At 51.3% G+C, this 14779-nt stretch overlaps 2 protein-coding genes across 3 annotated transcripts in view; both read left to right on the top strand.

Annotated features, from left to right (window-relative positions):
• Positions 1-40: 40 nt before the first annotated feature.
• Positions 41-9615, top strand: Stk19 (serine/threonine kinase 19). The gene is made up of 7 exons (XM_008821488.3): positions 41-277; positions 615-751; positions 6685-6780; positions 6886-7025; positions 8684-8781; positions 8882-9029; positions 9210-9615. The coding sequence occupies exons 1-7, from the start codon at positions 175-177 to the stop codon at positions 9253-9255; spliced, it is 768 nt and encodes a 255-aa protein (XP_008819710.1). The 5' UTR covers positions 41-174; the 3' UTR covers positions 9256-9615.
• A 543-nt stretch (positions 9616-10158) lies between these two features.
• C4a (complement C4A (Rodgers blood group)) overlaps positions 10159-14779 on the top strand; it is a 15078-nt gene continuing 10457 nt past the window's right edge. For both annotated transcript variants that reach the window (XM_008821481.3, XM_029557854.1), the window contains exons 1-11: positions 10159-10295; positions 10418-10616; positions 10901-11102; positions 11277-11347; positions 11429-11517; positions 11751-11833; positions 11988-12084; positions 12918-13023; positions 13132-13264; positions 14368-14483; positions 14583-14759. In XM_008821481.3, coding sequence (XP_008819703.1) covers positions 10231-10295; positions 10418-10616; positions 10901-11102; positions 11277-11347; positions 11429-11517; positions 11751-11833; positions 11988-12084; positions 12918-13023; positions 13132-13264; positions 14368-14483; positions 14583-14759 — 1338 coding nt within the window. In that variant the 5' untranslated portion in view covers positions 10159-10230. The remainder of the gene's footprint in view (positions 10296-10417; positions 10617-10900; positions 11103-11276; positions 11348-11428; positions 11518-11750; positions 11834-11987; positions 12085-12917; positions 13024-13131; positions 13265-14367; positions 14484-14582; positions 14760-14779) is intronic.

Genomic DNA, 14779 nt, shown 5'->3' with positions numbered 1-14779 from the left:
GTTGTTAGCAGCTAATCGGCGGCGGCGCGGGAGACGGAAGTCGGGCTGGTTCCGCCTCTCCTGGCAAGGGCGCCGGAGGAGAGGCGTGGGTGCCTCGCGTCATGTGACGTCACTGGTCTGCGCCGGAAGACTCCGTTTCTGGAGGCCTTCCTCGGTACCCTAAAATTCCGAGCTATGAGCCGCAAGAGGCAGGTCCTGGCGTCGGAGGCCTTTGGAGGACCGAAGCGACGGCGAGCGCGGGGGCCGGTGGGAGCCGACCCTTTGAGGTCGGAGGCAGGTAACCATGGCAACAGGGTGAGGCGGGCTGGTCCAGAATGGACCCCTCCGGGGACCTGGGCAGGTAGCGATGGCAAATGGGTACGGAGGTCCGGCGGGAGCGGACCCTCAGAGGACCCGGGGAGGTAACCATGGCAACAGGGTGCGGAGGTCCGGTGGGAGAGGACCCTCCCGAGGACCGGGGCAGGTAACCATGGCAACAGGGTGCGGCGGTCCAGTGGATGAGGACCCTCCCAGGACCAGGGCAGGTAACCATGGCAACTGGGGCTTGACGTTCGGGACCGCACCTCCCAGTGGTCTCCCCGCGGACCCCGCTCGACCTGATCCGTTTCCCACAGGGTCCACGCGTGCGGCCGTGGCCGAACTGGTGCAGCTTTTCCCGCGAGGTTTGTTCGAGGACACGCTGCCGCCCATCGCGCTGAGGAGCCAGGTGTACAGCCTGGTGCCTGACAGGACTGTGGCCGACCTACAGCTGGTGAGCAGCCACGCAGACCCCCAGCCAGCACGCCAGCCACTCGGCAGGTGTTGGGCCAACTCAGACGGAAGAGCAAAACTCTAGGGGAAGGGGCTGGAGCGATGACTCAGCGGGTAGAGCACTGGCTGCTCTTGTAGAGGACCCGCGTTCATTTCCCAGCACCCACATGGTGGCTAACACCTGTCGGTAACTCCAGTTCCAGGAGACTCAACACCCACTTCTGAGGGTGTCAGGGGGCACTGCATGGCACAGATGCACTTACATACATGTAGGCAGTACTCATACACGTAAAATAAAAAAATAATAAAATATATATAAAAAAAAACAACTCTGGGGGAAGTAGTCATGGAGAAGGTTCAGGGATATGGCAAAAGTCAGGTCGCACCAGGTCTTTCAGTCTGTGCTCTTTCCACCTGAGGTGGTATGGGCTGTTAGACAAGGTTAGAGAAGACAGGCCTTGGGAAGTCATGGTGAAGTCAGGATGAGTGAGGAAGAAACCAGTCCAGTGTAATCCCCAGACCTTCTAGGTGACAGACCCGTGGCTCGGGGATGGAGTAGAGGGGGAAAGCACTGTACTAGGTGTACCAGCTGGGTTGGAGGTGCTTGTGGGCGTCCAAAGGCACATGCGGAGATAGTGTGGATGAGAGTCCTGCAGATCTATCTGGGCCTATGATACACAAGTCAGAGTTATGGAGTGGCTGTCTAGTGTGTGATCCCTTTAAGTTTGCAAGGCTGTGCTTTAAAGGTGGGTTGTTTCTCTCCTGACAAATACAGATAAAGTATTTAAGATTTGTAGAGGCATATTTCAAAAGCTCCTTGGAGAAAATGAGAGTTCAGTGATTCCGTCTAGGGGTGTAGGAGCCACTGCATTTTAGAGCTCTGCCAATTAAAGAATTAAAAGGCAGGAAAGAAATGTTACAGGGAATCTTGCCCGCATCCCAGCAGCGATGTCATGTGGTACCTGGGAAATCAGGGTCCCCTCTTTGGGGTCTTAGTCTCATTAGTAAAATTAATAAAAGCGTCTGAGAATGGACACAAATGGACTCTCGGGGACGAAGACCTGACTCAAATGGAAACTTGAGGACTGTATATTAGAGTTAGAAAGGAAAAGCCCAGGGCAGATGAGCAGTCAACCTTGCAGTTGCCTGGAAGGGAGAAGAATAAGAAGAGGAACTGCTGGGCGTGGTGGCGCATGCTTTAATTCCAGCACTCTGGAGGCAGAGGCAGAGGCAGGCGGATTTCTGTGAGTTCAAGGCCAGCCTGGTCTACATAGTGAGTTCCAGTGAGGACAGCTGGGGCTACAGGGAGACCCTGTCTCTAAAAGACCAAAAAAAAAAAAAAAAGAAGAGGAACCAGGCTGGGCTGCTTGAGGTGAGGCTGGAGAGGTCAGCCACCCAGGCACACAGCCATCCAGTGGAGGGAGAGCTTTAGAAAAGGTAAGGAAGCCCAAAGTGCTAGTTAGGGAGTTTAAATGCATACTTAGACTCTGGCTAGCATCCTAATGAAAAAAAGACAGGAAGAAAAAAGGAAAGGCAGCTAGACTAGCCCGTTTCCTGGTCGCTGAGCTGGCAGTATGGGCAGGAATTCTGGGAAGGAAACGCATATTGTCTTAGGGTGAACCTCCTCCCTAGGGGTGGTCCCCCAGGCAGGTCCCTGACCTGCCCCCCTGGATTAACCCTCAAGGGAGGAGACAAGGGCAGGTCTTCACCTGGAGGGAGAGTCCAGAGAGTCCATCTTTACAGAGTCTCATTCATCTTGTGCTAGTAAATCTAGTGGATATATTTCAGTTTTTATTTGTGCTCTTCACAGACCACTGCCTTCACTGTTAGCCACCTGCCTCAATTCATCTTAGTCTGGGAAATTCCTTCTCAGCCTCTTCCACAGTTTCCTCTTCCTTAGCTTTTCCCTTACACCAGTCAGTCTCAGACTTATGGTATAATAAAACTTATTTAGGGCCAGTGAGGTGGCTAAGACGGTAAAGACACTTGCCACCAAGTTTGACACTCTGAGTTTGATTTCTGGGATCCACATGGTAGAAGAATACTGATTCCTACACGTTGTCCTCTGACTTCCTCATGCTCACTGTGGCTCATGTGACCCTGCCCACAGAATAAATAAATGAATGTCTAAAAAACAAAACAAGCCAGGCGTGGTGGCACATGCCTTTAATCCCAGCACTCGGAAGGCAAAGGCAGGCAGATCTTTGTGAATTCAAGGCCAGCCTGGCCTACATAGTGAGTTCTAGGACAGCTGGGGCTACAGGGAGACCCTGTCTCAAAAAGATAAAAAAAAACAACAAAAACAAACCAAAACAAAAAAACAGCATGTGGTTCAAGCCTTCAATCCAGGGACTCGAGGCAGAGGTAGGTGGATCTCCGTGAGATCGAGACCAGCCTGGTCTACATAGTGAGTTCCAGGATAGCTGGGGCTGCAGGGAGACCCTGTCTCAAAAAGACTGATTTTACCCATTTTTAAACTACTGTATGTCTTACAGTCTCTTCATGCTGCCTTAAGAAAGTACCAGAGACTGTTTAGTCTATGTTATAAACAACAGGATTTATTTCTTAAAGTTGAGGAGGCTGGAAGTCAAAGATCAAGTCCTCAGCTAACTCCATGTCTGGTGAGGGCCGGCTGGCTTTGCTTTTCAGAGTTGTTGCTGTGTCCTCACGTGGCAGAAGAGAGGAAGGACTGGTCAGCTCTTCACAGCTCTGTCTATTACCAGGGCCTTAGCTCCATTCATGAGATGGGAGCCCTCAGGCCAGTGACCTCCTAGAGACCCCACTTCTTTTTTTTTTTTTTTTTTTTTTTGTAGCCCCAGTTGTCCTGGAACTTACTATGTAGACCAGGCTGGCCTTGAACTCATAGAGATCCACCTGCCTCTGGGATTAAAGGCGTGTGCTATACGCCCAGCCAAAATACCCCTCTTGATTATTAATCTGTGAGGCAGATTTAATAACCAATTAAAGAAAGCCCAAAATATTAAAAACACAAGTCTTAAAGGGTTCAAAAAGGATTCAGTGTACATTTTGTTTGGGTCCCAGTAGGAAAGAGATGACCAGGTAAGGGAGGTAGTGAAGAGCCAGTCTCAACTCATTCCAGCATAATTCACAAGTCCTAAATTTCATGGAAACATCTACTATATGAGACGTTGATGTTTCATCCTTAGGCAAATTGTTCTCCAGTATGAGAATGTGAAATCAAATGAATTATGTGCCTTCAAAATCCGTGTTAGGGCTGAGGTTTAGGGCAGAGGTAGAGCACTTACCTAGCACACTTGAGGCCCTGGGTTCAATCCCTAGCTCTACCAACAACCACCATAAAATTCCTATGTTGAAACTTTTTTTTTTTTTTTTAAGACAGGGTCTCCCTGTAGCCCCAGCTGTCTTGGAACTCATTATGTAGCCCAGGCTGGCCTTGAACTCACAGAGATCCACTTGCCTCCCGAGTGCTGGGATTAAAGGCGTGCGCCACCATGCCCGGCAGAAGATATATTTTTTGATGAAGTATAGATTTCATCTAAACTTTCAAATGATATTTTCATTAGCAATCAAGTGTCCTGTAACCTCTGTTGTGACCTTTTTCTTGGACTCACTGTGTTGGTAAGAAAAGTATATCATGGTTTTCAAGCATTTTCTTTTTTGTGGGAGTGTTGAGACGGGGTCTCACTGTGTAGCCCTGACTGACCTGGAACTTGCTGTGTAGACTAGGCTGGCTTGGAACTCACAGAGATTCACCTGCCTTGCCTCCTGGGATCAAAAGTGTGCATCACCACACCTGGCTGCAGCATTTTCTTATTACCATGCTGTTGTTGATCTGGCATAGGTGACATTGTGTCCAGAGAACAAATACAGTATGATTTTGTGCACTTGAAATTTATGAAGATTTGCTTTATATTATACAGCATTTATGCTAAATGCGCTGTATGTACGTTTAGAACAGTATGAGTCACTCAGGTACTAATTCCTTGGTGGCTGTGGTGACAGTCACAGTGTACCACTTCCTCACTGATTACCTTGTTCCTTGGTTCTGTGTTTATGGGGATTAGATTCATAAGCCATCTGCCTGCGTGCGTGCATGCATGTGTGTAGCATGTGCCCATGCACCTGTCAGAGGACAACTTGAGGGAGTCCATTCTTTCCTTCCACCATGTGAGTCCCAGGCGTGGAGATGGGGCTAGAACTCCGGTCAGTAGGCTTGTGCCCAGTATCTTGTCCATGGAGCCATCTCTCCAGCCATTACTGGCTCTTCAGATATTGTCGCCCCTTTCCATTTGGGACTCAAAAGCACGTTGGATCTTCAACTCCCTAAGGCTCTGTTCTGTGTTTTTAATATAGTGGGTTCTCTTTAGTTGTGCTCTGATAGTTTATTAAATCTCCCTCACAGATTTTTTTATTCAGCTGTACCTAGTACATTCCATACACCCACTGAGATCTTTAAAATTTCTTTAAATTTATTTTTAATTTTAATTATGTATATAGGTGGGGGAGGGGGTGTGTGCAGGTGCCCAAGGAGGTCAGAGGTGTTGGAACCCCTAAGGAACTGGAGTTACAAGAGGTTGTGAGCCACCCGACATGGTTGCTGGGAATTGAATTTGAGTCCTTTGGAAAAGCAGCAAGTGTCCTTAACCACTGAGCCTTATCTCCAGTCCTCCGTTGAGGTCTTAATTTCATTTATTTTCGTTTTAAAATTCCCACTGGGACATTTTTTGTGACCTACGTATTTTTTAAAATATTTTATTTATTATTTATTATTTTTATTTTATGTGTATGTGTGTATTGCCTCCATGTAGGTAAGTGCACCTGTGTTGTGCAATGCCTGCGGAGGACAGAAGCTGTTGGATCCCCTGGAACTGGAGTTACAACAGTTGTTAGCTGCCTTGTGGGTGCTGGGATTCGAACCCAGGTCTTCTGCAAGAACAGTGTTCCTAACCGCTGCACCATCTCCCCAGCCCAACAGCCACCTTTTTGAGAACCGTTTCATGTCTTCTGAGGTCTTTTGTGCTGTCATCTGAGTTTTGCTCCCTGTGTGGGAAGTTATTTTTGGTCATGTGCTCAGATCAGCAAATGCCTTCTGCGTTTCATTTCTGTGTGAGTTCTTTTCTTTTTTCACTTTAATATATTTGTCTAGTGATTCCTATGATCGTGAGCTTTTTAATGTTTAGACATCTTTAAAAATGCTTTACATTCATTTACTGTGTGTGTGAGAGGATCCACAAGTATGCATACATGAAAGTGCCATGTTGCGTGTGTGGATGTCAGAGGGCAGCTTTTGGGAGTCAGTTTTCTCTACTGTGTAGGGTCTGGGATTGAACTCGGGGTATCAGGCTCCGTGGCAAGAGTTTTACTCAATTTGGTTCTTGCGTTCTGGTTAACAGAGGTCCTGGTTGGTTGGTTTGCTCACTTGATTTCTTTTTAAAGCAGGATCTCTCATAGCCCAGTCTAGCCTCAAACTCAAAATCCTCCTGCCTCTGCCTACCCAGTGCTGGGGTTACAGAGGTGCACCCTCATGACCAGTACCATTTTTATTTGTTTAAAATATCTTATCCAGTATTTCTCCTCATATCCCTCCACCCCAAATCTAGACTGCTGATTCTTTGCGGGCAAGGCCTGTGTCTTTATCGATATTTAATTGTAGTGCTTAGCATGGGTGGGTCTGATCTTAGGAAATGTATATATCAGTTGTTTGACAATGGGAGAGGGTGGGTGACTGTTTGGAAAAGGCTGCTTGATGGTCTACCTACCTTCACAGTGAATGTGTCCTGGTTCACACACACACACACACACACACACACTCTCTCTCTCTCTCTCTCTCTCTCTCTCTCTTTCTCTTTCTCTCTCTCTCTCTCTGTCTCTGGCAGTCAAAGCCCTTACCCCAGTGCCTAGAGTACAGGTGCCTGCTCACCCTGATCTTCATTCTCATCTCTGTGGTGACAGAAGGAGCTTCAGGAGCGGGGCGAGATCAGAATCATCCAGCTGGGCTTTGACTTGGATGCCCATGGAATTGTCTTCACTGAAGATTACAGGACCAGAGTATGTGTGACAGCCCCATGTGTATTGGGAAGAACGCCGTCCTGTGGATGCAAGTGGGTGGAGAGCCACCATGGGGCTAATCACAGATGTCATCTCTGGTTCCAGGTCCTTAAGGCCTGTGATGGCCGGCCCTGTGCTGGAGCAGTGCAGAAGTTCCTGACCTCTGTACTTCCAGCCTGTGGAGACCTTAGTTTCCAACAGGACCAGATGACACAGACCTTTGGCTTCAGGGATCCAGAGATCACGTGAGACTCAAAGGGTCAACAGAGTTGGGTATCTGTTGTACCTCCCCCACTTCCCTCTAGCCCTGTCCAGCCTTTCCCTTCTAGGTGAACCAGCCTCTTCTGTTTAATAGGGACTGGAGTTTTTGTCTGCCTTCCAGAGAGGAGGCCTGTGTTGTATGGGGCCTTGGAAAGAGACTTGAGCTAGAAGTCAGGAAAACTAGAGGCTTGCCAAATACATACGGGGCTTGGCAGGAACTAGGCCTGGGAGTGCTCATGCTGGGACTAGAAGGGTGGATAATGGTGTCCTGAGTGTTAGATAAAAGCTGAGCAGGCAATAGTCACAGAAATCATAGGAGGACTCTGGCAAAGCAAACCTTATTTCTTAGGATTGCTGGTGGCTGGCAGCTCAGCTGGGGAGAGAAAGGCAACCAGTGGCCTTGTGACTGCTGAGGAAGTTCTTATGGGAGGTTGGGGAATGTGGAAGGTGGCAAAATAATCTTTACAGTTCCAAGGGAAGTAGCTTGAACTGAGACAGCTCTTACATCAGTGGGTCTGGGTGCAGGGGCCTGTTCATCTTCTAAAATTATCTGGGGAACAGCTTTGTGCTGAGACAGCTCTAAATGTGGCTGTGTGGCTACTTCCTCAGGGCCTGTCTTGTGAGGCTTTGCTGCACTGGGAGAGGGTTGTCTGCAGACCTGGACTCTAACACTAAGCACCCATGTTCAGAGGAGCCCTAGCCTGGGCCGGAAAGATGGCTCAGCAGTTAAGAGCAGTAGCTGCTCTTCCAGAGGACCTGGGTTTGGTTCCCAGCACCCACAAGGTGGTTCCATGTGGGGCTCCAAGTCTCTCTTCTGACCTCCAGAGGAATTATACACACATGATGCATTTACAGGCACACAGATGGAACACTCATTTATATAAAATACAAATAAACATTTTTTTAAAAGGAGCCCTTATAAAGAAAAGTACTGGGCAAGGTCTCAGTAAAAGGATGATTGAAGGGTCTGTGTCGGACCTCTCACTTTGTAACCCAGGTGTATGTAAACACCTTCTAAAATGTCCTGATCTCCCCCAGGGGAGTGGCAGGAGCCATGTGAGGAGAATCGGAACTGTGGTGGGCCCAGAGAGGACCCTCACTCCTTAAGTATGTCTCCAGGCCTGAGTTCAGGGAGGCCCCAAGAGAAGCTGTTTTATTGACAAGTGATTGGTGCTGAGGAGAGCTGGGGAGTTGGCTTAGTTGGCAAGTGTCTGCTGTGTAAGCGAGGACCAAGTGCCAGTCCCCTGCATCCATGAAGGGCAGCTCCTTGGCTGGCCAATCAAGCCAACCAAGTGAGCTGCAGGTTCAGTGGAGACCCTGTCTCAAACACCAAGGTCGAGAGTGCAAAACACACCTGACATAAACCTGTGGCCTCTATACGCTCACATGTACACGGGCACCTGCCTGCACATGTGCTCACACACAGACAAGTACACTCGCCACCCACCAACACACAGAGACAAAGTTCCACAGAAGAATCCTTAGAGGGAGGCCGTCAGGCAGGGGCTTGGAGCAGTAACCAGCAGGGTGAACAGATCCCTGCCCGGGTTATACTCTCAGACCTGGTTGCCCGCGTTTCTGGGCTTCAGATGTCGGGTGGGGTTCTCAGAGCCTGGCTGCATTGTTTGCCCACTGCCCACAGGCACCTGGTGAACGCCGGAGTCCTCACTGTCCGGGATGCTGGGAGCTGGTGGCTGGCTGTGCCTGGAGCTGGGAGATTCGTCAAGTACTTTGTTAAAGGTGTCCTGCCCGCAGCCAGAACCCAAGAGCACCCTTGGAGGTGCTGTAGGCCTCCAGGTCTGACTCTCCCTTCCCTTTCCTTGGGCCACCTCTCTTGCAGGGCGCCAGGCTGTACTTGGCATGGTCCGGAAGACCAAGTACCGGGAGCTCCTCCTGTCAGAGCTTCTGGGCCGGAGGCCCCCTGCCGCAGTGCGGCTCGGCCTGGCCTACCACGTGCATGACCTGATTGGAGCCCAACTGGTGGATTGGTGAGTCTTGTCCAGCCTCTGGAAGGGCGCTGACCCCCTGGTCTCCTGCATTATGCTTTATTACCAGCAAGCCAAGCCCAGCTTCCCTCATGTTCTCTAGGACTCAGGAAAACACCCTGCCAAGTCCTGAGCTCTCACACCTTGGCCCAGCCGCTGGCTCCAGCCTTGTTTCTCTTACAGTGTCTCCACAACCTCTGGAACCCTCCTGCGCCTGCCAGATACGTGAGGATGTACTTGATGCTCAGTCTTGGACTGGGGCTCCCAGGAGTGCTGTCTTGGTAACTAAGCCAGCATCACCCTGGGCAGGCCTGGGCACCAGGATGCGTACTGGGCTCTGGGTACAGGGCCAGATGGAACTGGTGTGCAAGCTAATGGTCTGAGGTGGCCCGTGGGCACGACTGCTCTGCCTTCCACAGATGAGGGCCCAGAAGCTGTGCCAAGATTGTAGCTGCTGCCTGTTGGGGAAGGTGCCATCATTGCTCTGTTTGGGGGCCGGAAGGTGGGACTACGGGGAGACTGGGAGGAACCGGGGTCCTGTCCCTTACATGTTGGATTGAAATTGCCAAATAAAGCACTTCTGTCTGCATTGTCGTCTGGCGTCCTTTGTTTAATGTGACAAGCATGTTCAGGTGTCTCATTTGGGGATGGAGGTGGAGCCCAGCTGAGGCCTGGACATCGTGCCATAGTTCAGAGAGGACAAGGGTTAGCTGCCACTCAGGCCCTTCTCCCTATGGGTGGTGAGGGTGCACCCCATCTTCTGAACCACAGGACCTGTTAGGACCTACGCAAAGCCCAAGACTGCTTCAGTCTGAGTTGAAAGAGGCATGGGTCTTAGAACTCTACCTGCTTGCTCTGTCTGTCTAGGCCACATTGGAGTCTTGCACACTCACACATGGGTAAGCACACATGCGTGCACACACATGCACATACCCCATTACAGGAGGCACCTGGCACTGGGATGAGGGTTAACGGAAGGGTGAGTTACATTTCTGGGCCAAGATTTCTTCAGAGACCTGGTGTCCAGGCTGCTTCCCCAGCACTGGGCCTGGGGCCAGTTGCATTTCTTGGTCATCACGTGGTTTCCCAGCCCAGCTGGGCAAGGGGAGGGGCAAGGTCCAGAGTCAACTCTCCCCAAACCCTGGGTTGACCAGAAGAGAGCAGGCAGTTAGGCGGACCTGACCCCCTCCAGGATCGTCCTGCCATGAAGCTCCTCTGGGGGCTGATCTGGCTGGCCAGCTCCTTCACCTTGTCTCTGCAGAAGCCCAGGTCCTGGGGCAAAACATGGGGTACTTGGGTGGGGCAGGGTAAGCCATAGCTCCCAGTTGAGTGAGGGGGAGTGGAGTGGTGGGGGGTGGGCTGGATCTGAAGTGGACCTCATGTTCCCCCAGGTTGCTCCTGTTCTCCCCTTCTGTGGTTCATCTGGGGGTCCCCCTGTCAGTGGGGGTGCAGCTCCAGGATGTTCCTCCAGGACAGGTAGTGAAAGGATCGGTATTCCTGAGAAACCCAAATGCTGCTGCCCGCTCTTGCTCCCCAAAGAAGGACTTCGCCCTCAACTCAGAAAATGACTTCATACTCCTCAGTCTTGAGGTGATGTGCTGGTGCCCCGCTGTTTCTCAGGGCTCCCCACTGTGCCCTCTTTTACTGATAGACAGGGCTTGCTCTGTAACCTAAGCTGGACATGAACTCATGGCAATTCTGCTTCAGCCCCCAAGTTAGGGATTACCCCCGTGTGCCACTTCATCCAGCCCCTCTGTTCTTTTTTTCAAGTCTCTATCACCCTCATCGACATCCTCTTCCTTCCTCCAGCCCTGTGATCTCCTTGGTGTGTATCTCTTGGGCTCTCAGTCTAGCTCCCTCTCCTCCCCGCACAGGTCCCACTGAGAGACGCGAAGACCTGCGGCCTCTTCGAACTGCGCAGAGCCCCTGAGGTCCAGCTGGTGGCTCAGTCTCCATGGCTGAAGACCTATTTGTCCAAACAAATGGACATTCAAGGTGTCAATCTGCTTTTCTCCACCCGCCGGGGACATCTCTTCTTGCAGACAGATCAGCCCATTTATAACCCTGGCCAGCGGGGTGAGTCTCAGCTTCTCTCCCTCCCGGCCTGCTCGGGGCATGTTTGGTGTCCTTTACGTCAGGAGACTCCACAGATAGCACCATGCTGGGCTTGCTCAGCAGTTGGATCTCTACTCTCTCCCTGGAGCTGACCCCCCTCCACCCCCTCTACTCACCTCCAATCCTCCTTCCTAGTTCGGTACCGGGTCTTTGCACTGGATCAAAAGATGCGCCCATCCACTGACACCCTCACCATCATGGTGGAGGTACGGCCTTGACCTCTGACCTTCCTAACCCTGTTCACTGTTGTAACCCGCAACTTGACATCACATCTGCTTCACTTACAGAACTCTCATGGCCTCCGTGTCCGGAAGAAGGAGGTATTTACTTCCACATCCATCTTCCAGGATGACTTTGTGATTCCAGACATCTCAGAGTGAGCCTCCCCCACTGGGGACCCCATTGACACCACCCCAAGTCCTGGTTCCCGTGGCACTGCCTACATCTGACACATAGGGTCAGACATTTTGACTCTGAGTCTCATAGGCCACCGGGCTCTCTCATAGCCCCCGTCCCGAGGAACCCAGGCCAAGGGCTTTCCCATAGTCCCCTTCTGGAGGACCCAGGCCACGGCTCTCTGTATGTAGACTGACTCCCTTCCATCCTCAGGCCAGGGACCTGGACAATCTCAGCCCGGTTCTCAGACGGCCTGCAGTCTAACAGCAGCACCCAGTTTGAAGTGAAGAAATACGGTGAGTGCTGGGGGCAGGAAGGACGGCAGCTCCTCCCACGAAGGAAGGGAGAGATGGGGGAAAGGGGGTGATGGCAGAACGGCCCCGAGGGGACGGCGGTCTGTGGGGTCCTTGTACTAGTACCTGATTCACCAATCCCTTCACCCTTGGTCAGTCCTTCCCAACTTTGAGGTGAAGATCACCCCTGGGAAGCCGTATATCCTGACTGCTCCAGGCTACCTTGATGAAATCCAGTTAGACATCCAGGCCAGGTAACCGCCCCCTCCACCCCACCTCCCACTCCCAAGGCTCCCTGCACAGGCCAGGTTCCCTCCACCCTTGTTCTCTGCTTTCTTTTTACAATTTAGTTTTCTTTTGTGTGTAAGAGTGTTTTGTCTGCATGTGTTTAAGTATACCACATGCATGCAGTGCCCACAGAGGCCAGAAGAGGGTGTCAGATTCCCTGGAACTGGAGTTACAGGTGGTTGTTAGCCACCATGTGCGTACTGGGAACTGAACCTGGGTCCTTTGTGAGAGCAGTCAGTGCTGTTAACCGCTGAGCCATCTCACTAACCCCTCTTTTTATTGCTATTCTTACTGTGTGTGTGTGTGTGTGTCTGTACGTGTGTGTGTCTGTACGTGTGTGTGTGTCTGTGTGTGTGTCTGTATGTGTGTGTGTATGTGTCTGTACGTGTGTGTCTGTGTATGTGTGTGTGTCTGTATGTGTGTGTGTCTGTGTGTCTGTGTGTGTGTATGTGTGTGCGTGTGTGTGTGTGTCTGTGTGTGTGTCTGTATGTGTGTGTGTATGTGTCTGTACGTGTGTGTGTGTCTGTATGTGTGTGTGTCTGTGTGTATGTGTGTGTGTGTGTGTGGTGCCAGGTGTGTGTGTGTGTGTGTATGCTTGTGTAGGCCAGGGGACAACCTCAGATGTCATCCTCAGGAACATTATCTACCTCCTTTGAGGTCTCTTGTTGGGCTGGAGGTCACTAATTTGGAGCCAGGAAGCCCCTGTCTCTACATATCCGGTGCTGGAAAACATTCTACAAACTGAACTACCTCCCAAGCCTTGAGCCCTGGCCCTTCCCCATCTTCCCTATGGCAACAGGTACATCTATGGGAAGCCTGTGCAGGGCGTGGTGTATGTACGCTTTGCACTCATGGATGAGGATGGGAAGAAGACTTTCCTCCGGGGCCTGGAGTCGCAGACCAAGGTGGGAACATGGTAAAAGAGGGGCAGGAGGAGAGCAGAGCAAGGTGGGAATGTGGTAAAGGAGGGGACGCAGGGACTCAGGCCTCACACCCTGTTTTCTCTGTCCCAGTTAGTGGAAGGCCAGAGTCACATTGCCCTCTCAAAGGATGATCTCCAGGTTGCTCTGGAGAATCTCAATATGGGGATCAACGACCTGCTGGGGCTGCGTCTGTACGTTGCAGCGGCCGTCATCGAGTCTCCAGGTGGGTGTCACCTTGGCCCTTTGCTCTGACTTCTGAGCTGCACTGTAACAAACACAGGAAAAAAATCAGCTTATAAAGAGCAAAGGTTATTTTGGTTCATGGTTTTGGCAGTTTTAGCCTGTCATCTGCTGACCCTTTTGCTTTGGGGCCTGTGGCAAGGCATTGCATCGTGGTGGGGACACATGATGGGGCAAAACCACTCACCTCATTCCTAGAAGCAAAAGAGGGAAAGGAAGAGACAGGGTCCCAATACCCTTTCAAGGGTGCGTGACCAGTGGTGCTAAGACCTCCACTAGGCCCCACCTTATAAAGAGTTTTACCACTACCTCCCAATCATGCCCCTCTAGGGACATTTAGGGGGCATTTAAAATCCACACTAAGCCCGGCATGGTGGCACACACCTTTAATCCAAGTACTCGGGAGACAGAGGCAGGCGGATCTCTGTGAGTTCGAGGCCAGCCTGGTCTACATAGGGAGTTCCAGGTAAGCTGGAGCTATAGGGAGACTCTGTCTCAAAAAGAAAAAAAAAAGTCCGAACTAGGGGCTAGAGAGAGAGATGGCTCAACGGTTAAGAGCACTGGCTGCTCTGGGAGAGGACCCAGGTTTGATTCCCAGCACCCACATGGCAGCTCCCAACCACCTGTAACTCCAGTTCCAGGAGGTCCAATGCCCTCTTGTGGCCTCTGGAGGCATCGTGCACATGTGGTGTACTTACATGCAGGTAGGCAAACACTGATAACGTCAAGAAATCAAAACAAATAAACCCAAAATCCAGATGACACCACCAGCTCTGCTTTTTGGCCCCAGTACCACCCCTGATTTCTGTTACATCATCTCTGGCCCACAGCCGGGAAGGACCAGGCAGGAGACGTCTCTCTCCAGTGTGGATCTGTTCCCTCCACGTCTCAGCTTGTTTAAATTCTGCTCCTCAGTCATCCACCCATCCATCCATCTATCCCTTAGCCAGAGGATATGTGACATGCAGATGTATGTTGGGCCCTGTGTTGGGGCTCAGCAAATGTGGTGGCAAAGCAACACTCAAGGGGTCTCTTGTTTCCTTCCTCCCGGGCTCTGTCTTCCAATCTTTGACCTCCATCTTGCAGGGGGAGAGATGGAGGAGGCAGAGCTCACATCCTGGCGCTTCGTGTCGTCTTCCTTCTCCTTGGATCTCAGCAGCACCAAACGACATCTCGTGCCTGGGGCCTACTTCCTGCTGGAGGTTCTCCTGGAGGGGCAGGACTGAAAGGGGTGATGTGGACCAGGGCCCGCACACAGCTGTGCTGACTGTTTTTTCTTTTTTAAACTGACGCTCCCCCAGGCCTTGGTCCGAGAACTGTCAGGGTCTATAGCCTCTGATGTTCCCGTCAAAGTTTCTGCCACGCTGTTCTCTGGGTCTACCTCAAAAGTTGAAGACTTTCAGCAGAACACAAATGGGATCGGCCAAGTCAGCATCCCCATCTTTGTGCCACCAGCCACCACAGAACTGCAGCTCTTGGTAGGCTCCTCTGACTCCTG

Source organism: Nannospalax galili, unplaced genomic scaffold (genome assembly GCF_000622305.1).
Source record: "Nannospalax galili isolate Female #2095 unplaced genomic scaffold, S.galili_v1.0 scaffold948, whole genome shotgun sequence".
Classification (NCBI taxonomy): Eukaryota; Metazoa; Chordata; class Mammalia; order Rodentia; family Spalacidae; genus Nannospalax; species Nannospalax galili.
This window is presented reverse-complemented; position numbering and strand designations above follow the sequence as displayed.

Coding starts and splice junctions, on each gene's coding strand:
- Stk19 (XM_008821488.3), top strand. CDS start 175: ATGAGCCGCAAGAGGCAGGTCCTGGCGTCGGAGGCCTTTGGAGGACCG. Junction 7,026..8,683: donor TTCAGGGATCCAGAGATCAC/GTGAGACTCAAA, acceptor CACTGCCCACAG/GCACCTGGTGAACGCCGGAG. Junction 8,782..8,881: donor CGTCAAGTACTTTGTTAAAG/GTGTCCTGCCCG, acceptor CCTCTCTTGCAG/GGCGCCAGGCTGTACTTGGC.